The 21,407-nt window shown below is 51.2% G+C and overlaps 2 protein-coding genes and 1 long non-coding RNA gene across 6 annotated transcripts in view; 2 read left to right on the forward strand and 1 right to left on the reverse strand.

The window, feature by feature from the left end:
• The window catches only part of STK40 (serine/threonine kinase 40), a 63,858-nt gene extending 50,534 nt beyond the window's left edge, over nt 1-13,324 (forward strand). For all 3 annotated transcript variants that reach the window (XM_072610039.1, XM_072610037.1, XM_072610038.1), the window contains exons 7-11: nt 1,406-1,521; nt 7,552-7,696; nt 8,037-8,156; nt 8,946-9,030; nt 10,528-13,324. In XM_072610039.1, coding sequence (XP_072466140.1) covers nt 1,406-1,521; nt 7,552-7,696; nt 8,037-8,156; nt 8,946-9,030; nt 10,528-10,746 — 685 coding nt within the window. In that variant the 3' untranslated portion in view covers nt 10,747-13,324. The remainder of the gene's footprint in view (nt 1-1,405; nt 1,522-7,551; nt 7,697-8,036; nt 8,157-8,945; nt 9,031-10,527) is intronic.
• Nucleotides 13,325-14,978: 1,654 nt separating this feature from the next.
• On the reverse strand, nt 14,979-18,286 carry LOC140504734 (uncharacterized). The gene is made up of 2 exons (XR_011967228.1): nt 15,707-18,286; nt 14,979-15,255 (listed from the first exon to the last, which is right to left on the reverse strand). It is a non-coding gene; the product is annotated as an uncharacterized lncRNA (long non-coding RNA).
• Nucleotides 18,287-18,363: 77 nt separating this feature from the next.
• EVA1B (eva-1 homolog B) lies at nt 18,364-21,072 on the forward strand. 2 transcript variants are annotated; one of them, XM_072610041.1, is made up of 3 exons: nt 18,364-18,946; nt 19,616-19,726; nt 19,987-21,072. In XM_072610041.1, the coding sequence occupies exons 1-3, from the start codon at nt 18,385-18,387 to the stop codon at nt 20,394-20,396; spliced, it is 1,083 nt and encodes a 360-aa protein (XP_072466142.1). In that variant the 5' UTR covers nt 18,364-18,384; the 3' UTR covers nt 20,397-21,072. The 2 variants fall into 2 exon arrangements, with proteins under 2 accessions (XP_072466142.1, XP_072466143.1); XM_072610042.1 differs by having other exon boundaries at nt 18,365-18,877.
• Nucleotides 21,073-21,407: the final 335 nt, after the last annotated feature.

The raw sequence follows: 21,407 nt of genomic DNA on the forward strand, positions 1-21,407 counted from the left end.
TACCATGCCCTAATCACACCACTCTGAGAGCATTATATTGAATTCTGAGCACCACAGTTTAAAAAGATCCAGGCTCAAGCTGTAGAGTGTTTAGAGAAGGGCAGCCAGGGTGGCAAAAGGACTCATGCCCTAGCATTATCCTCAAAGGAACCTTGAAATGGTTAATCTCGTGTATGACCTCTGTCTTCAGAGATTCCAGGAACTCTCATGTGGAAGGAGAATTAGACTTGTTTTGTTCAGGCTCCAATGATGGGTGGATGTGGCAGAGAGAAGCTTAGGTTTAATATCAGGAACCACTTCCTAACAATTAGAGTGATATAGAAGTGAAACGGATGTCACCTTGGATAGCGGTGAGTCTGTCTTGCCTCCTTTGTGGCAGAAGTCTTCAAACAGAAACCAGATAACCTCAAGTTAGACATGTCAGAGAGAGGCTGAGGACCTGGCCTTTCAGCCCTCAAATTCTCTGCGTCTGGGATTCCGTTTAGCAGGCATTTATTATGCACTGAGTACCATTCTCCATTCAGGGGATGCAAACCATCGAGATGTTTCTGTTCTAATGGGGGAGAGAGAGGGGACAGGGAGAAATGACAAGATATAAATAATAATATATAAATGACAAGTAAATACAAGATACATACACAGTAATACGGGAGGTACGAGGATGGGAACAGCTGCCAAGGCACTGGGCTTGGGGGCTAGGGGTACGGAGACAAAGCAGACTACCTCAAGGAGCTTACATTTTACTGAAGGGTAAATGGTCTTGTCTGGAGTATAGAGTACGTGGATGAGCAGAAGTGGGCTGGAGCTAGAGTAGGGAACTAAGTGGCATGTCTTCTGAGTCAGTTCATGATGGTAGGATTATAAAAGTACCAATAAAACAGAAATGTCTGAACCCAGAGCCACCTTCTTTGTTGTTTTCACATACTCAGAGAGAATTCCAGCTTCCCTACCTGTAATGATCCCAAATAGACTAGGACCCAGGTTAGGCAGTTTACCTTCCTTGACTGTTTAAGGTAAATGTGGCCCTTGAGACTGACTGCAGATGGATCTCGGCAGCTCCAGATGTTTAGCCTGGGGATGGCAGGGCAAAGGGGACTAGTGAAAATGATCGTAGAGGGTGCCAACTCAATGGGCCAGGTTGCACCAGAGGCTGGTTTAGCTTCTTTTGCTCCCCATGTACCTCCCTCAGAATAGCTCTTGTAACAGATCTGTTTGCTGGGGTTTGGGACTTTTGTGAGAACTAGACAAAGGTTTACCTAAGATGTGAGGTTTTCCTAAATCTGAAGAGGGACTTCCTTAACTGCAACCTTGCTATTTAAAAAGAAATCAAATGCAAGTCAAAGATACAAAGAAAGATGCCAGTTATTTGCGAATGAATGCCTCTTTCTCTTGCCTCTCTTCCCAGAACCCACAGGATAACCATCACCAACTTCTGTCTTGGAAAGCACCTTGTAAGTGAGGATGACTTGCTGAAGGATCAGAGGGGAAGCCCAGCATATATCAGCCCAGATGTACTCAGTGGTATGTGACTCCTGTCCAAACACCTCGAACAACTGTCCTTTCCAACTCGAAAATTCTGTGACTGTGGCAGGCTGGATTTTCGGGAAGACTCTTGTAGAGTATCTTGTACAGTCTTGGAGACTTTCCCTGGGACTGTCATGATCCATTCCTTCTCTTTGCCAACATGGAGAAAGGATTGGATTTCTCTACACTCTCTATCATGTCAGGGAACTAGAAAGATCCATGTTGCATTCTTGTTTTCTTTAGGGTTTGGACTCTTGAGCCCACCTACAGGTGAGCCGGACACCACAGGACTGGGTCTCATGCAAGTACAATTTGGAAATTTTCTTTATGGTCCCTGAGACTTGTTGAGTTTTAAGAGTTTCTTGAGCCACAGGAGCTTATAAAGCAGCAGAGAATCCATCCAGGGAATCATGGTAGCTCTCTATGAGTACTCCAATCAGAAAATTAGCTATATTCAGCAAGAGAGCCCAGTCTTTTAAAAATAAATAAATAAAGTCACTTTCTTTATAAAGATTCCCAAATAGGACAGGTGCTGATTTTCATACCCATTTGTTTCCTGTCTCCAGGATTCCTTACCTCTCCTCCCCCACCCACATTGCTCCTCTGTAAAACCTGACCTTTTGCTAGTGTTGGCCTTCCTGACATCTGGGAGAGATGGTGGCAGCAGTTGCCAAGTTCATTAGTATTTGGGAGTAACTAGATTCTGCCAAATGGGCCAGAGTACCAGAGACAGACTTTTGGAACTATAGACGTGAAGACACCTATAGCTCCCACCTCACTTTGGTTCCCCTGCTCAGGCCTTGCCTAGTCATTTTCACAGAGGTACCTGTGTCTGCCACTAGACAGCAGTATTAAGCCATAATGGTAGAGCGCATTTTTAACCCCAAGCTCAGATATTTGAGATTCTCCCCATCTACCCCTTCCTTCCTCCCCATCCCCCCCATTTTCAAAGGGCAATTTGAGAGAGGTATGGTGGTGGGACCCATGCTAGAACAGCTGGTACCTGTCAGGAATGCTGATCCCCTGAAAGTGTCCATGAAATGCATGTGTGTGTATCGCCTATGTAGTGCCAAGGGCTGATTGGCACCCAGAGTGTGAACAGGTGGCCTCATTTGGGGGTAACAGAAGCTGTCTAGATCTCCCTGCTGTCATCTCCACCCTTCTCCCTTGTCTCCTTCATCTCTACTTGTTAGGAAAAGTGGAGATGTTTGTTTAAAAGGAAGGAAGAAATGTAACTGACAGTAGGGATCTCATCTACAGTATAAGGACTAATGAAGAGGATCTTGTCTTTTTTTTTTATATTAATTTTATTTATTTTTAGTGTTCTACAATCACTACCATAAAACTTAGATTCCCCCCCCCCACCTACCTCCGACCACCCCCCTCCCTCCCCAAGACAGCATACAATTCTATATAGGATCTACACATACACTTCTATTGAATGCATTTTCACTATAGTCATGCTGCATAGAAGAACTGACATAAATGGGAGAAATCATATGACAAACCAAAACAATACACAGACACACACACACACACATCTGCTACATTTTGCGATTGAATTCCATAGTTCTTTTCTCTGGATGTGGAAGGCATTTTGCCTTAGAAGATCATTGGGAATTTTTTTTTTTTAAGTCCTTGCACTGCTGTGAAGATCCAAGTCTACCAGAAAAACTCTCACACACTGTGATCATTGCTGTGCACAAAGTTCTCCTGGTTCTGCTCCTTTCACTCACATATAAGTCTTTCCAGGCCTCTCTGAAGTCTTCTTGTTCATCATTTCTTATGACACAATAGTATTCCATTACATTCATATACCATAATTTATTCAGCCATTCCCCAGTTGATGGGCATCCCCTTGATTTCCAGTTCTTGGCCACTACAAAGTATGCTAATAATGTCTTCTCTTTAGCTCCTTGTTACACTTTGCAAACCTTCTGAGCCTTCAGTTTGCAGAAGCACCTAAAGCACATATAAGCCCATGAGAGAAGTTGAGTGGGTGAAGTTGGGCAGTTGTGCGCCAATACATGCATGAAGGTAGAGCCCCTGTTGTTGTTCAGTCATTTAGTTGTGACCCTGTGGACTGTACTGTCCATGAGATTTTCTTGGGAAAGATACTGGAATGTTCTGCCATTTCTTTCTCCAGAGCCCCTATAAGGCCACTGGGCAGCCTGGGCCTGTATCTCTAGCCCCAGTTTAGGTACAAAGCGCCCACCCTCCAGACGAGAGAACAGGAGCCCAGAAGAGCGCATCCTTACTTAGAGAAGGAGATACACTCTGTCCCTAACAGTCTGGACTGAAGAGGAACTTCTTCATTCCCAGGCCTGGGAAAGGAAGCTGTGGCTGGTGGCTTTGAGCTGTCTGAGAGAAGAGCTGCCTGCTCAGCAAAAAGATTCTGTCAGCAAGCAGGGATCTATAGGACATCCCCTCAGCAGGACATCCCCTCAGCAGGACTTTGGAGGGAGGAATGAAGCTGGAGCCTGGAGAAAAGAGCACAGCAGCTCTGGTTAGCGGGTTAGAGCTGGGAATCATTAGTGCCCATAGTGACCCCTACATCGGTGACTCACAGGCTGAGTCAGAGGAGAGATGGGGGACAGGAATGGGGCTCGCAATGTTGGAGCCTTCATGTACTTGTCTGACTGCTGGGTGCACAGATTAGAAAGGCTGGAGAATTTGAGAGGAGGGGGAGGCCTCAGATGGGGAGAAAGCCTGTCTCCAGAGGGCAATGTGATGACCCAGGTCGGGCAGCCTCTCCAGCTCTGGGCAGGACGGTGAGTCACCTGGCGGTGGGGCCCAGTAGGAGAGGGGCTGTTGCAAGGTCCGACTCCTCGACAGCCACTGGAGCCTGCATGTCAGTTCCTGCCACGTGCGGGAATCTTGGGCTGTGACTGAGCCAGGCAGCCTTCTGTCAGGACTCACATCCATCAGCTGGCTGTTCTTACTCTGGCACACTTGCCGTTGAGAGACCAGGGACTCTTCTCAACCAGAATGCTTGTCTCTGGGTCTCAATCTGGAAGGGTCAAATGCCTGAGGACAATGGGCATCCAGTGTCAAGGCCTGTAATCTGCCCATTGAGCCAGCTGCCTTCAAACTGACTTCAGAATCAGTTGTTTCCATTCTAGAAAACCTATTTTGTAAATATTCTCCTGTCTTGAGACCTAAAAGGAAGTGGTCATTTTGAACACAGTGCAAAATGTGCACAAAGCAAACAGATCTGTGTGGAACCTTCTTCAGGCAGTGAAGGGTTAACAATCCCTAAAACCAATGATACTGGTTCATAGAGTCAACAAGCCACCTTCTGGGAAGCCTGAACAATAAACATATTAACAACACATTTACAAAATGTTGGGCTCTAAAACCCCAGTCTGCCTGAGCACTCAGACGTTCCATGCCCCCCAGGACGCTCTTGACTCACTAATAACTGCTGGCTTTCCCAGGCCAGCTAATGTAAATGATCAGGCAAACATTCCCAGCATCCATAGGATCATCTCTTCTGGGGAGGTAGCGATAAGTAAACCCTCAAAGAATTGGCAAGCTATTTGGTATAGAGAAGAGACTTGGCAGGAGAGTTTGGGGAGGTCATGTGTCTCCAAAGGGTATCATTAGAGGGATGACACTTGTTTCGTGTTGGTCCAGAGGCCCCAACTAGGAACAGTGGAGAGTAGTAGTTAGCAGGAGGTGAATTTCTGTCCAACATAAAGGAATGTGAATTCTCCTCAATGCAGATTCTTACCCTTTTTCTTTCCCCTGATGAAGACCTCATGGTCACTCTTCAGCAGTGCATTTGTTCCCAAACATTATTAAGGACCAGAACAGAAAGCATTAACCACATATAGATTGAAAATTTGCATTTATTTTACAATTATCCAGATAAGAGCATAAAAGGAAATTTTATTACAACCTCCATGCAGCACCTAACACAGTGTTTTGTAGATAACTAGGTATTTAAATAGTTAATAGTCAAGAAACATTTGTTTTGTGCTCCTGTATGTCAGGCATTGTCAGGCACTGGAATTAAGAGCGAGTGAGCAAAGCTTCTTGTGGAACGGGAGATTTTAGAAGCCAGTGGGGGAGATAAAATAGAGAGAGAACATTCCAGGCCTGGGGGATGGCCAGAGAGAATGTCTGAAGCCAGGAGTTGGAGTGTCTTGTTTGAGGAACAGCCAAGAGGCCAGTGTCACGGGATTGAAGAGTTTGTATTGGGGAGTAAGATGTAAGAAAGGTAGCAGGGCACCAGGCTGTGAAGGCCTTTGAATCCCTGAGCATTTTGCACTCGATTCTGGAAGCTGCTTGTAGCCTCTGGAATTTATTGACAGGGGTGAGCAAGTGACACAGTCCGACCTATGATTTAGGGAAGTCCCTTTGGTGGCTGAGTGGAGGATGGATTGGAGTGGGGAGAGACCTGAGGCAGGCAGACCCAGCGGCAGCTAGTGCAGCAATCCAGGTGTGGTGTGATGGGAGCCTGCCTAGAGTGAGAGCAGGGTCAGAGGAGGGGACGGGGCATATTAGGAGAGGTTGCCAAGGTGAAATTAACAGGTTTTGGCAACAGCTTGAATATGGGGGTGGTGAGAGATGGTAGGGATTCCAAGATGACTTCTAGGTTTGCCCTTGGAAGTAATAGGGAAGGGGAGAGGTAGAAAAGGTTTGGGAGAAAATGAGTTCTGTTTGGGACATTGAGTTTGAGTTGTTAGAAAGGCAGAGATGAAAGACTGGAGGTGAGCAAAGAGTTTGGGGCAGAACAGATGGATTTGAGAATCATCAACCTAGAGATGGTTAACTAAACCCATGGGAGCTGAGGAGATCAGCGAGACAACACCAGACAGAATTCTGTGGGACACCTTTGGTTAGAGGGTATGACCTGGCTGAGGATCCAGAGAATGAGCAGTCAGATAGATAAAACCAGGAGAGAGTGATATCCAGAAAACCTAGAGAGAAGAGAGCCTCAAGGAGGGAAGAGTGACCAGCTGTGTCAAAGGCTGCAGAGAGGTCAAGGAGAGTGAGGATTGAGAAAAGGCCACTGGATTTGGCAGCTAAGATATTAGTAACCTTGGAGAGAGGCATTTTTTTGGAATGAGGAGGGTGGAGGTCAAGTTTTTGTTAGCATGATCATTGTTCAGGCTTCCCCACGAGGCATCTTGTTAACCATACAAACCAATCTAATTTGGCTTTGTAGAGATCATTAAATTTTTGTCACCTGAGAAATGCTCTGTGGATTCATTATTGAATATCTAAAAAGCCCATCACTTCAGAAAGTTTGGCAACATTTAATATTGTTTTAGGAGTTCGGAAGAGACAGGGCCTCTGCAGGACCCCACTGTTCGCCTTGTTCAAGCCTATCAGCGGTTCTCTGTAGCTCACGGGCACTCCGTTCAGGGCCTCAGGCTATAGTCTGGCTCCAGCCTGTGTTTTTCTCCCTTTGGCTGCCCCATCTAAGGAGGGCTTAATCCCTGAACAAGGCTTACAGCTTCTGGGGCTTTCACTGCTAGTGTTCCTTTTCATTAGAACATCTTCCTCCTCTCTCTCTCTCTGCCTGTTCAGGCCTTCTCCATCCATCTCTCCCGGCCAAGTGCTATCTTCTCCTGGACACCTTCCTTGGTTTCTGAAGTCAAGTGATCTTTCTGCCTCTGATTTAATCATAGTAGTTGACAGGCCTGTCAGCTGCTTGTGGTCTAATTTGCATTCTGTTGATTATGTATAGATCTTACTGCCCTGACTAGAAGTCCCATGAGTGTCGTTGCTGTATCTGATTTGTCTTCCTCTCCTTAGCACTTTGCACAGTGCACTGTTACCTTGTAGGCACTGAATGAATGAATGAATGAGAGATAAAGGAAGGCTTCCAGAAGGAGGAACTTTGAAAGATGATGAGCCATCATGCAGTGGTAACGAGAAGAGAGTGAGCCTTGTGGCAGGGGGATGAAGGGTGAGGGCACATTGAAGGAGATGGATCCTCCATGTGCTTGTTCTGCCACTCCTGTCTGGGGCTTGGAAGGAGCTGAACAGAAGGGAATGTCTCTTCTCTTCCTTCAGGTCGTCCGTACCGAGGAAAGCCCAGCGATATGTGGGCACTGGGAGTGGTGCTCTTCACCATGCTGTACGGGCAGTTCCCCTTCTACGACAGCATCCCTCAGGAGCTCTTCCGGAAAATCAAAGCTGCCGAGTACACGATCCCAGAGTGAGTCACTCCCATCCCACCGACATACACAGCCTGGGACCCTGGGGACTTGTCCCAGAGGTGATTGTAGTGAAGGTTAGGGAAAGATTGCCAGGAGAGCCAATGTTGTCTTGGCCCTGGAGACAAGGCAGGGCTGGGGGACCCCAAAACAGAAGCTCAAGTGGAGGAGGGAGACAGCAGTACAGCTTTTTGAGCCCAAGTGAAGTCTCTATCTGCTGGCCCTCCTGACTGTACACAGCCTTCTCCTCTCTTGCTGTCACTGGGCTCTTCAAGCAGCCGTCACCACTGCATTGTCCCACATGCTGAGCCCTTTCTTTGCTTTCCTTTCTGTGTGTGTCAGGGACGGCCGGGTTTCTGAGAATACTGTGTGTCTCATCCGAAAGCTGCTGGTCCTTGACCCCCAGCAGCGCCTGGCAGCTCCAGAGGTGCTGGAGTCTCTCAGTGCCATCATCGCCTCTTGGTGAGTAGATCGGAGGACTCACCAGGGATTCCTGGGCCTTAGGACCCAAAGGCAGGCTCCGGAGAGAGATGGGGGAGTCGCCCCCGCTTCCCAGCCAGGCTGTGCTCAAGTACACTAGCACAAAGCAGCCGTGGGCTTTCAGATGTAAATGAGGCTCTAGGGGGTCTGTGATGTGAAGGACTGTCTTGTCTCAGGGGGAAGAAACAGTCCTCCATGGTACAAAATCTGAGTGATTGAGAGCAGTCAAAATGAGGTACTTTGGATTTTACCTCGCCCCTTGCACAAGGATGAGCTGAGGCATCCTCTCCGTCGTGCTCTGCCCTGCTCTGACCCTGTCTGATGCCCACATCGGAGGGTCCCCAACACCCCCAGAGAGCTTGCAGAAGAAACTAAGGGTGTTGGTCAGGGAGAACAAAAGACCAGGAGGCATGATGACCCTTTCGGTCTTTGAAGGGTCATAATTTGGAAGGAGGATTAGCCTTGTGTTTTTGTAAAACTAGGAGCAGTTTGAAAGAACAGGGACAGAGGATGCTTGCAGCTCAATATCAGAAAGAGTTTTCTAGCCTTCTGGCTGGTAGTGAACTCTCTGTCCCTGGAGGTGTGCAGTCAGACACTTGTCTCGTTCTCAGCCATGCAGAGAAGAGACAGACATTCTTCAGGCAGACTTGGAATTACATGACTTCAGGACATCTCCTCCAGCCCATTCTTCCTGATAGGAGAAGGGGAATCTCAGCATCCCTGCCAGGGGCCCATTTGTCAGCAGTGACATGATGTTTTCTTCCCCTGTAGGCAGTCTGTGTCTTCACTCAGTGGACCTTTGCAAGTGGTTCCAGATATTGATGACCAGATGAACAGCTCAGATAGCGCCCAGGAGGTGAGCAGCCATTGCCTGACTTGGCAGGGTCCTGGGTGGGCCGGGCCGGGGATGAGGTGGGAAGCTTTCTCCTGAGACCTTTTCAGACAGATCACCTGAGTTTGCCTTCAGGAGACTCATCTGAAGCCCAGCCTGGAGTGGGGGAGGGTAGGGACACCTTCTGGGTGTTGGACTTGAGCAGAAGAGGACAGGACTGGAATTAGGAGGACATGGCCATGAGAAGGCTACCAGGGTGTCGTGGCCTTGCTTTCCTCTCCTGTAAAATAGGTTGCATACACTTTCTCAGGGCACCTCCAACGGCGATACTTCCGTGACCTGGGGTTGCATTCTCAGGGGCGACACTCCTGGCCCCCCACCTTACCCAGCCTCTGCCAAGAGGTGGGACCCCTTGAGCCCAGAGACAGGGCCCACAATTCCGAGCCATCATTGCCATTCTGCCTTGCCTATTCCTGGCTGCCTTTGTTTGGTCTCCTCCTCCTGAGCTTCAGAAGTTTTCTCTGTGACTCACTGGGCTTTCACTGCCCCTTCCTGCTGTTCCTCCTTTGAATGATTCATTTTGTCCTGTCCTCTCCCATGCTGCCTGTTACTTCGGGAAAGCTCTGCTCCCAACACATTTGTTTTGGTTTGGAGATGCACAGAATAGGCTTCAGGATATCGTAGTTCAGGTCAGTTCAGGCCTCGCCTGGATGTTTGTACAAGGGCAGGTAGGGCCAGCAGGCATTGTGTTTAGAGCTGAGTGCTCTGTGTCCCCACTTCTCCTGTGACCCACACACCCCACCCCTGCCCCCCACCTGACCAAGCCGTGAGGGGGGAGTGGGGCGGGGCAGGGGGGGGGAAATCACTGTCAGCCTCTCTCCTTCCCAGGAAGCTCTGGCTCCATGCTGCCTGTGCATGGATAAGACAGAGCAGATGGCTCCTCCCAGCATCCTGGGTTCACCGGGTACAAAGAAGGACTCTCCCAGGGAGGATGCATGTCCAGCCAGCTGCTGGGCCCACACAAGGCCCCCTAGAAAGGCCTTATCTGCCCTTTTCTCTGTGTGTCCTGAGGACAAAATCCAGGCCAGGGCTATCCTGCTTTGACATTCCTTGAAAAAAAAAAAAGGCAAACACCAGAGTCCTGGGCTGTCCCTCCTCTTCTTCCCCATTCTTGTAGAGAAGGAGAGTGATGGGAGTCCTGGGAGACCTGGGCCCGGCTCTGTTGATGACTCACCCGGAGGCTGAACAAGCCCTTCTCCATCCCTGGGCCTCATCCTCCTCTTCTGAAATAAGTCATTTGGACAACGTGAACTCTGAAATTTCTGCCAGCTAGTGTAGGCCGTGGTTCCCGGGGGGTTCGGAGCCTGAAAGAGGGACTGGAGAGATGTGCTGCCCAGAGTCACCCCTGGAGGAAGCCAGCCTGGGCCTAACTCTGGGCTGATGGGTGTTAGGGAGGTGCGCCTGTTCCCATCAGATTGGATCAGTTTGATGAGGAGGGATCCTTTTTTCTTTCCTGACTAGGCCAAGGTGACTGAGGAGTGTTCCCAGTATGAGTTTGAGAAGTACATGAGGCAGCAGCTGCTCCTGGCTGAGGAGAAGAGCACCCTGCACGAGGCCAGAAGCTTCCTGCAGAAGCGGCAGTTTGGGAGTGTGCCCCCCGTGCGGCGGCTGGGCCGGGATGCCCAGCCCATGAACCCTCTGGACGCTGCCATCCTGGCGCAGCGCTACCTCCGGAAGTAGCAAGGGGCACTGCCTGTCCTTTAGCAACAGCAATAGCTACCCCTGTTCCCGCCCCCAGCGTCCCTGAGGGCCCAGCAGGTGACCTCAGGTCTCCCGAGGCACCACTGGTGGCCACTTGGATGGAGGCCACTTTCTCCAGAGCAACACACTCTGCTGGTGTCTGGAATGATCGATTGGCTGTTTGTTTTTTAATCTGAAAAGCCTAGACAACTAATCTGCTTTTAATCATGACTTTTTAATCTACCTCTGTCTTTTTAACCAACCATGCTATCTCTGGATTGAGTGACCCTGGAGAGAGCCCTGGGCCCCCTCTCCCGGCAGGGTGGGCAGGGAGCGGCTCAGGGGTGCTGCTCCAGGGGGTTGAATAAGCTGAGTGGGGGGAGTTTTAGCGACTTCACTGTTTCTTAAAGCCTTTTTCTCCCTCCTTCCCCAGGCCCTCCCCAATCTTTCCCAACCCTGACTCCCATAAGCTTCAAGAAACCTTTGCCTCCTCTTAAACCTTGTTCCAAAATATTTATTGTTTTTTTAATTTACTGAAAGGAGCTAGTTTCTCTCCACCTTCTCCAAGCCCATCAGTCATTGGGGGCGCCCCAGCAGACATTCAGACTTGCCAGAGGTGAGGGGACTGGTGGAGAGAAGGCCCCGGGGCTCTCCAGCCCACCCCCTCTGTCTGTCACTTGGCCATCCTCCTGAAGTGATTATTTTCTTTCTTAAAAAGGTCTTTGACACTATTAGTTTTCCTCTTTTTTCATAGCTTACCTGAGGTGCCGTACACTTGCATTACTTCTGATTTCCCATCTTCACACTCATCGTGGTACACAGAGATCTAATATATGACTTACAATGTGAAAGACATTCCTCAGAACAGCCAATTTGAGAATTTGGCCGGGCGATGGGGGCAGTCTGCTGTCTCTGCTGTATGTTCCTCCTCGATAGCTAGCATCTGTGGCCGTAGGTGCCCCTGGAATCCCCTGGGGAGGGGGCCCTGCCTCTTGGGGCACCAGGAGGCCCCCCAAGCTTAGGATAGCACACAGCCTTTTTCCCTTTCTGAGCCTCTTGTTGTGAACTGGATGCCTGTCTTGCCAGATATACTGTTCTTCCCCCAAAGCCTCCTGTCTTCTGATGCTTCCTCGGAGCACTGCCCCATTCTCACCTAATCCCCTCTAGCCCACGGTAGGCCCAGGCAGCCCCATCATTGGTCTGGGAGGCGCATCCTTGGCGCCAGCCCTCGGCTCCTGCTCAGATATCCCCATTATGGGATTTGCTTTTCTATTCCCTTTTCCCTTTACCTTCTCCTCCCTCCCTTCCCCCTGACAGATCCGTAGCCTAGTTCATAGTGTCCCCCTTTCTACAGTTGTAATTTGAAGGGCCCCTATGAGCCGTCCCTCCCCAAAGGCAGTGCAGAAGGAAGGAAAATCTGAGGCTGCCCATGTTTCTCTCCCTTATTCCTGGTTCCCCCCATGCTGACTCACTGTGAGTGACCTTGGGCAAGTTACCAAACCTCTTTGTGCCTCAGTTTCCCCATCTGGAAAAAAATGGGGCCAACTCTTGCCAGCAAGTTAGCAGGGGCTACACGCTTTGTGGGCTGCGGAGGAGGCAGCTGGCCCCAAGCCCAGCCAGAGCCTCACGCTCCTGGCCCTTTGTTAGCTTGGTTAGTTGTTGTGGGGAGAGCTCTGTGTCTGTTCCATGTCCTGTGTTTTCTTCATGTGTGAGCCCTCCCAGCCCACACAGACATCTCCATGTGTCAAGCACTTAACCCCTCGGCGCCGGGCAGCATGTTCTGCCTCTAACAAGGCTGCAGGGAGGGGGCAGGTCCGGGCTGCCAGCGCCAGTGCACACCCAGCCCAGCACTGGGAAAGGGGGGCAGGGAGGGGGCAGGTCCAGGCTGCCAACACCAGTGCACACCCAGCCCAGCACTGGGAAAGGGGGGCAGGGAGGGGGCAGGTCCGGGCTGCCAGCACCAGTGCACACCCAGCCCAGCACTGGGAAAGGGGAGCAGGGAGGGGAAGGAGTCTTGGTTTTTATATTTATTTTTAACGAAAAAAAGCTCTAAATGGAGTAGAATCATAATCTATGAGTCCAGGTCAAGGGGTGGCTGAGGTGGGGTCCCTCCTGAGCAGGCCAGAAGGCTCCCTGAGGCCCCCCACCTCTGCCTGCTCCCCCTGCGGCATCACCCTCAGCAGCCTTCCTGGGAAAGGTCTGTTTTTGGTGATTGGGGGTTTTTTCCCTCCTTTTCAAAGCAATATTCTGGGGACTCTGCAAAAGTTGTACTGAATCTTCCTATCCAGGGTTAGTGAACAGATGTTGATCCCAGGTTTAGTATATGAGAGCAGAGGAGGGAGGACAGGGCCTGGAGGTGCCCCCCCCCCCCCCAGGGCCACACTGGGCGCAGGAGAGGACATCCACGTCCAAGCTGCTTGTTTCGGTGTTAGTGAAATGACATGCTGAAGAGAAGGCCGATTGTAAAGAAACAAAATAAAATGTAAAAGTCACAAAAAAATTTGTATAAAGACCTATTTTTGTACTACATCAGAACTATTCCTGCATGTCTGCAATAAAATTTCCTAATGTAGAACCAGCCCAGCTTGCGTGTCCCTTCTTGCCGCCCCACCAGCCTCATGACGTTTTGCTCCCTCATGGACACCTGGGTTTTTGCACCCACCGAGGGAAGGTCCAGTCGTCCACCTGGGCCTCAAGGCGGGGGTTCTCAGCAGCCTCTGCTGCCCCTGGCCTCGCCCTGAGTGGCCCTGACCCCTCCAGCCCCGTCCCTTCCCAGACCTGCTTGTGGGGTCCCTTTGGGAAAGGGCATTGCTCCCCAAATGTGACTGCAGCAGTGTGGCTGCTGAGGCCAAGCCTGTGCCTGGATGCCTCCTCCCTGCTTGACCAGCTGGGGATGGTTGCCTTGGAAACATGAATTCTGGAAGCCTTAGGAAAACACACCAAATGAAGTGTGTGCGGGGTGGGGGCTCCCTGGGTTGATGACCCTTGGGACCTGCCCCACTAAGCTCCAAGGATGAGCCTGTTTGCCCTGTCCCGCCCCCTTCAACCGGCCCTCCCTGCTACTGGACCCTCAGCCAGGCGGGGGCGGCAAATAAAGCCGCCAAGATGGAGCACAGCTGGAAGAGGCATTACAGACAGCCACTCCCATCCCCATGATGCATCCGTATGCATGGGCCGAGCTGGCTCTCCTCCTAGAAGGCCAAGACCAGAGGAGAGCCTTACCCTGTGCATCACCTGCTTCCATATCATCCTGCCTGTGAGCTTCCTTCCTACTGCCCTAGCCGGCCAGATTGAGCCTGCCGAACTGTTAGACCAGTCCTCTCCTCAGGAGGTTGTCCCACAGACCCCCTCTCCTACCCATCCCCTGGGCTGCCTTGAGTCAATACCCTCATTATCTCTGGCTGATCTGTTATAACAGTCTCCCTACTGCCCTCATCCATTCTGTACATCCTGCCAGGCTTACCATCCTAACAGAGCTCCGATCCAGAACCCTCAGGGGATCCCTATTACCCTCATGATAAGGTCTACATCACCTGGCACGTAAGACCACCTTCCACAGTATGATGCCACCCTCTCTCTGCAGCCGAATCTCATGCTCTTTTCTGTCTCACTCTAGACGGGTCAAGCTGAATGTTCCCCACAGATGCTATCAAGACGAGCATTGCAGATTACAATATTAGATTGCAAAGAGTGACAAACTCCACAGTTAGATTCTATAAATGGAAGACAGGCTTGCATACAAAGACTCTCTTAGTTGTCTTTTTATCCCGTACAGGACCAAACCCAAGGCCTTCAACATTAGCTGTGTGATCTTGGGCAAGATCCTTCCCCTCTGTGCCTTAGTGTCTTCATCTATAAATGAAAGGTTCAGACTTAACTGATTTCTTTTGGGGACGGGTGGAAGCAATGGGAGGATCAGGGCCACCCAACTAGTAAAGGTCTGAGGCCAGATTTGAACTAAGGTCCTCCTGACCCCAGGACCAGTGCTGTATCCACTGCACCCCATAGCTGCCCCAGACTCATTGATTTCTAAGGTCCCTTACGGGTCTACGATAAATGCTAAATGACGATGGACATTCAAACAGTCCTCCCTAGATTTTGCACTTGCGTGCAAAAAGGCATTTCCTCAAAACAGTGTGAACTCTTGGAAAGACTACTTAAAGGAAAGACCCCTTCAAGCGTCTCACAGCCGAAAGGTCATTTCCCAGATTTGGCTGCTCACTCCCAACCTCTTTTTCTTTTTAAATTTTTGTTAGCTTTATTTTGATACCACTTACATTTCCCGAATTTATTCTTCCTCTTCACAGGTACACTTTTACAAGCCCCACTTTTCCTTGTGTCAAATGAGGTTTGGTCTCAGCAACTTCCAATATCCTTTCCAGCTCTCAGCCTTCTCATGCTTCTCGATGTTCTTCAAATTCATTGTTATTTGCATCATGAGACATCACTTTGATGCTCTGCAGTTTAACTATTTCCCAACAGATGGACAGCTGCTTTGTTTTCAGGCTTCTGCTTCCACAAAACAAAACAAAACCTACTGCTACTGAATATTCTTAGTGTCTAGAAGGCCTTTCTGTCTTTGACCTCCTTGCCTAGCCAGATCTCTACAGACTTTCCTAAACACTGATCGCTGGGGGACTTGGCATATGTTGTGTGGTCCACTGACCAGTAATGATTAGAAAGTAATGGTGTAGGGAAGTAGTGACTGGTAGTATCTCCCCCAAATGTGTGTACATATATATGTATGTATGTATGTATGTATGTGTGCACATGAATATGTCCGTGCACACATAATAAACCTTCCTTTGGAACTGCTGCTTCTGCTGCCCCAAATGCTCAGATACACACACACACACACACACACACACACACACACACACACACACACGATATTCCAGCAACAAAATTCAGTGATTCTTTGATAGGGCTAAAGAGCTTTGTGGAATGGCCAGCTTCTTACCTCCTTATGGTCGTTGCTTGGAGAGTCAGTCTCTGCAGATGTTGAGCCTGTCCCTGTTTGCAGAGCTGATGGTTTCTTGTGGAGCCTGTCACTGTCTGTGAAAATCAGACCTGGTGTGTAGAATCTGCAGCCGTAAAGCCTGAGTCAGTCACAGTTAGCACAGTCCCATCATTATGGAATCTCTGCTTCCAGAGGTTATCTGTAGATCTGTGAATATTTGAAGAGCCCATCTCTATACTCTCAGGACCCTTCCCAGTCCCTTTCCCGGGTTTGCCCACCCTGGGGGGTCCCAGATTTGGGGGCTTCAGGTTTTTGGCACAGTGGTTTTTCTGCCTGCTTCCATCTTTGCCAACTGGCCCCTGAGTGCCTGGGCATCTGCTATAGCCCCTTCTCTGCCTTCTCGGTATGTCCACCCTCTCTTTAACTGCCTCAGTACCACTGAGTGTCCCATAAAGTCTGGGAGACTGGTTGTAATTAGGACCCACCGGAGAATTCTTCACCCTAGGGCTCAGAGAGGGGGGAGGATGGGGGAGGGTCAGAGCTGTAATTGTGTAAGAAGGGAACTCAGAGGTCATTGTCAAATCCTCAGTGTACAGATAAGGAAACTGAGGCCTAGAGAGAGAAAAACAAGATTAATCCAGCAGTCTCCTGACTGGCAGGGCCCACGTCTCTCTTTCCTCCAAGGACACCACTCCTCTGATAAAACTCCAATGCCCTTAGGACAATGTGTAGTCTTCTCTCCCTATGTATCCTTTCACATTATGAAGTGACTGGTCCCCAGGTAGATGGCCATGCAATGGATAGAGCCCTGAGCCTGGAGTCAGAAAGATCCGAACTGAGATCAAGCTTCAGACACTTACTGGCTGTGAGAACGTGGGCAAGTCCCATACCCTGCCTACCTCAGTTCCCTCAACTGTAAAACAGGGATGATAATAGCACCTACTTCTCAGGGTCATCATGAAGATCAAGTGAGGTAGTATTTGTAGAGTGCTTTGTACCTGGCACACAGTAGGCACTTAATACATGCTTATTCCTTTCTCCAATCCGGTTGCTGTTTGAATCAGGGGAGTAATTTTTCTGCTGGGAATTTAGAAACAAGTAGCAGGGAGAAGGAATGGCAGGGGAATAGTGTTAAACGGTTGAAGAGGATGCCCCCCCATAATGAGGGTCATTGACCAAAATGGAGTTGGGGAGCAGGACACCCAAGATCAGGGCTTTTCATGCTAATATTATTCAGTCTCTAATGTGGAGAGGATCTTTCAGCTGTTATCCCATTAAGGCTCATAGGAACATAATATTAGCGTTGGAAGGAATTTTAGAAATAACCCAGTCCAAAGTCTCCCCTCCCCCAATTTACAGGTCCAGAAAGAATGACTAAGATCTTGTAGCCCAGGTCTCTGAGTAACTAAAGTCCTGTGCAGAGAGGGAGACAGGGAAAAGAGCTCTAGACTGGGAGTCCAGGGGGCCTGGGTCCTAAGTATTCTTCTGGGCTGCTCTGAATTCATTCCTGGTCCCTCAGGTGGAAGGGGCCTAGGTCAGATCAGCTAGCCCCCAGTCCACCCTTGTCTGTCCTTCCTGGCTGTATCTTCCTCACTGCCTTGAGGTTGAGAGATCACCAAGGAAAGTCCTCCCCAGCCCCCAACCAAGCCTGCTCCTAACCTGACCCCATCTCTGAGGGAGGCCTGGGCTGAGGCAGGGAAGGGGCCCCTAGCCCAGTTTCCTTTTTCCCTCTGCCCTCAGGGCAGCGCTGGGGGCCTGGAGGGGGCCTGTCGGGAGCCTCGGCTATGTCAACAATTTCCTCCATTCCTCTCTCCCTTTCTACCCCCCTTCCCTAAGCCCTGCCACCCTCCCCAATGCTCCCCACAAGGAAGGACACCACCTCCGTGGGCTTGGGGCTAAGGTTGAACTCTCCATGGTTCATGTGAATATGGACAGAAATGAGATGCAAATGCACCCCAAACTAGCAAGCACATTAGTGCAGATGTGTGCACAAGAACTCACTGTGCTGAACAAGCTCACACACATTTACACACGCACTCATGCACACACGGACACAGCCTGCAGCTCTCCAGCAGCCTTAGGAATGGAATCCAGCAATCATTAACCCCAGACTGGCCCAGGCTCAGCCAGGCAGACACATTCCCCACTCCCCTCCACCCCCAACCTGAACAGGCCTCCTGCTGGGCCCCTGACCCTTCCCTCCCCTTGCCCTCAACTACCTCCCCACCCAGATCCCAGACCGTGGGCTGGGGGAGGAGAGGGAGAATTTCCCATTGCTCTTGGAGTGTTGGTTCCTAGCTCCCTTAGGTCTGGCATCTGAGTCCCATTCCCTCCATAAGCTGTACCGTGGGGATGCCCGAGCTCCACGCTGGGGCCAGAGGTTTTGGAAGGGCTGGATGGGACTGGGAGACGCTAAGGTGGGGGAGATGGCATGGAAACTCTCTGAAGTTTGGGGGACAAATGGAACTCGGGAGAGATGAGGCTTCTGAAGTTTAGTGGAATGAAGTCGGGCTTGGGGGGGTTCTTAGGTTAGAGTCGCTCTGGGATTTGGGGGTGCTGAAGTTTAATGGAAGGGTGGGACCTGGGGGGATGGGGCCTCCTTGAGAAGGCGAGGGGGCCTGAGGATTTCTGAGGTTTAAAAGATAGATGGGAGCTGTGTGTTGGGGAAGAGATTCCGAATGGAGGGGAGCCCAATGGGGCGGAGAAGAGCTTTCGAAGGTCTAGAGGTTGGCCACGCAGTGAGGACCGGTCTCGGGATGAGAACTGCGAGCCCCCCAGGGAGGGTGATAAAGAGATGGGACTGGCCAAAGCTCAGCAGACACTCCCCTTTCCTCCCTCCCTCCGTTCCTCTGCAGGGCCGCCTGGGTTCTCCAAAAGCCAGTTTCCTGTGCCGGGGGTGGGGGTGGGGGGCGGGGCGGGGGCGCTCTCCCCTCCCTCCCCCCTCTTCCTTTCCTCCCTACCCCTCCTGGGCCCTCCTCCTTCCTCGGAGGAAACTTTCCGTCCGCTCCGTTGGCGGCCGGGCCACGGCTCCAGCGCCCCCAGCTCTGCCGAACCCCCCGCCGGACGGGGCGGACAGAACCTCCTCCGTCCCTCTCCCGCCATGGAGGCGCTGGGCAGGTCGCGGGGCGCTCCCTGAGCTGAAGCCGTGCTTGGAGCTATTCGGCTGCGCCGGTGAGTGCGGGGAATTCTGGGGGCCCGGAATCCTGGGTCCGCATCCCGGCCTCCAAAGGCAGGGAGGGGGTGAGTACCGCAAGGATCCCCGGAGGGCAGCTCCTAGCCTAGACTCTTTCACTATCCCAAAGGGAAAGAAAAAAGAAAATCCTCCGACCTCAGACGGCCCCGCTATGCCTTCCCCCACCCGTCTCCCAAGAAGATACCCCTAAGGCCAGCTCCCAATCTTCAAATTACCCCCCTCTCTCAGAGCACCCCCCCAAATGACTCGGGCCTCATAGATCCTCCCAACAACCCTTTCCCCCATCCCCCAACTTCGGCCTCAGCCCTGCAGGAGTGACCGAGGAGACGTGGGAATTTGGCGGATCTTGCCCTACCCCTCCTCCCCACAAACCCCCAAGGGAGACCAGGAGAGCCGAGACTAGTCTTTCCTTGGTCCAGCCCTCTGTGGAAATGGGGAGCCAAGCCATCTGTGGTCTGGAGCGGGCAAGCCTGACGGCTCTCCCTGCCTCATAGGGAGTGGCTTCCAGTGTGGACGGAGGGGGTTCTACAGAGTGAGGGCAAGGGGATGGGGTCAGAATGCCTGGGTTACCCTGGGATTTTGAAGGGGAGATGGAGTCAGAGAGCCCAAGTTATCCCTAAAGTCTGGAAACGAGTTGAGCGTAGGGATTGAGAATCGGGCTGCCGGATTCCCCATCTCTCTCCTCCCGACTGACCCTCAGTCTATTGACCCTACAGACCAATTCAGGGGCCTTCCACCCTCTACCCTCCTCAGAAGAAACATGGAGGCCCGGAAACGGGACATGGAACTGCTCAGTAATAGCCTAGCAGCCTACGCATACGTCCGAGGTGAGTGCTGGGTATAATGAGAGCTTCTTAACTTCTAGCCCAATTGCCCTTACTTCAGAGCCCCTGATGGACCCTAGATAATGCATCATTTGAAGAATGGAGAGTCTGGAGTTCCCAGATAGCCCACAAACCTGAATATTGGAGCTCCTGGAGTCCTGGGCCGGTGGTGGAGAGTCGGGCAGAGGGAGGGGACTAGCTCCCTGACTGGCCCATGCCAGATGCAGTGACCCAGTCTGATCTTGCCAACCTCTATTTTCCAGATCATCCTGAGAGTTTCGGCCTCTACTTTGTTCTGGGCATATGCTTTGGGCTCTTGCTGACCCTTTGCTTGTTGGTCATCCGGATCTCCTGCCGACCCCACCCTAGGCCTTCTGGAAAAGGTCCCCAAAAAATCTCCCGAGGAGACCTCCCGGACGGGGATGAGGACGAGGATGAGGATGAGACCGACACCATGACCCGGCTGGGCCCTGATGATGCTGGGTCAGGCCCAGAACTGACCCCGGAGATGGACAGTCCCCTCAGTGTCAATGTCTTCACCTCTGCGGAGGAGCTAGAACGAGCCCAGCGGCTGGAGGAGAGGGAGCGGATCCTTCGGGAAATCTGGCGTACTGGGCAGCCCGACCTCCTCGGCACCGGCACTGGCACCGTGGGCAGGGTTCATTATTATTGACGGGCCTCCCCACCTGCAAGGGACTCTGGGGACTGATTTGCAAATGAGCCACCTTTCGCTTAGAGTCTAGGGGGGAAGGACTTCCTCCTGCTTCTCCAGGCCTCTAGACTGGATCAATTCTCTTCCATGGTGCTAAGGCTGGACTCCCTTTTGGGGAAAGAGTCCTTCAATTCCCTTAATGGATCCCAAGGAGTAGGGACAGGAGAAAAAAGTCTCTGCCCTGGGAGCTTTAAGGAGGTGACCAGTGAAAAGTGCCTCATCAGCTTTTAACCTCTGTCCTCTTCGTGCATGGCCCCTCTCCAGAATGGAGGAAATTTTCACAGTCGATTTTCAGGTTGAGGAGGAGCACATTGGCGTCAGTTCCTAAACTGTTTTATTTCCCTCTTACTTGGAAAGATGAGGAACTCAAACAGAGAAGGGGACCCCTGGCCTTCCCTTCGGCGGTGTGCCAGATCCTGCACTAAAAGCTGAAAGGGGACATGCCCCCAGTGGCTCCCGAGCATTGAGAATGCGGCCTCCCTCCCCCTCGCACCCCAAAACCACTCAGCAGACCTCCTTTAGAAAAATGTTTTGTTCCTTTTCTACCCCGCCCCCATTTCCGCCTTCCTTCCCAGGCTTTGGAAGGACACTGACCTTGAGGGCTTGGCTAAGATTAGCTATACGTAGCGTGACTGCCTCCTGTGTAATAGTGTCTTCATTGAGTTTGTGAAATTGTATCTAAAGCCGTGGGGGGAACGTCCTTTCCCCTATGGGAAAAGGGGTGGTGTGTGTGTGTGAAGGAGTGATGGTGGTTGTTCAGGCTTCTTCCAACAGCCTGGGATGTCTGGGGTTGGGGCGCGGAGAGGAGAGTGGCCCTGCGTGGATCAGGTCGCGCAGTAGGGGTTGTGGTGTGTGTGGGGGGAGGCGGGGTGGTGTTGTGGCCGAGTTCCAGCGATTCCGTGTTGAGGTGGAGGCCTATCGCGTTCAGGGTGTGAGGAATACGTATAACTGTCTCTCCTGGGCCTCTCCAGA

The sequence above is a fragment of the Notamacropus eugenii genome, chromosome 5 (assembly GCF_028372415.1).
Source record: "Notamacropus eugenii isolate mMacEug1 chromosome 5, mMacEug1.pri_v2, whole genome shotgun sequence".
NCBI classification, from domain to species: domain Eukaryota; kingdom Metazoa; phylum Chordata; class Mammalia; order Diprotodontia; family Macropodidae; genus Notamacropus; species Notamacropus eugenii.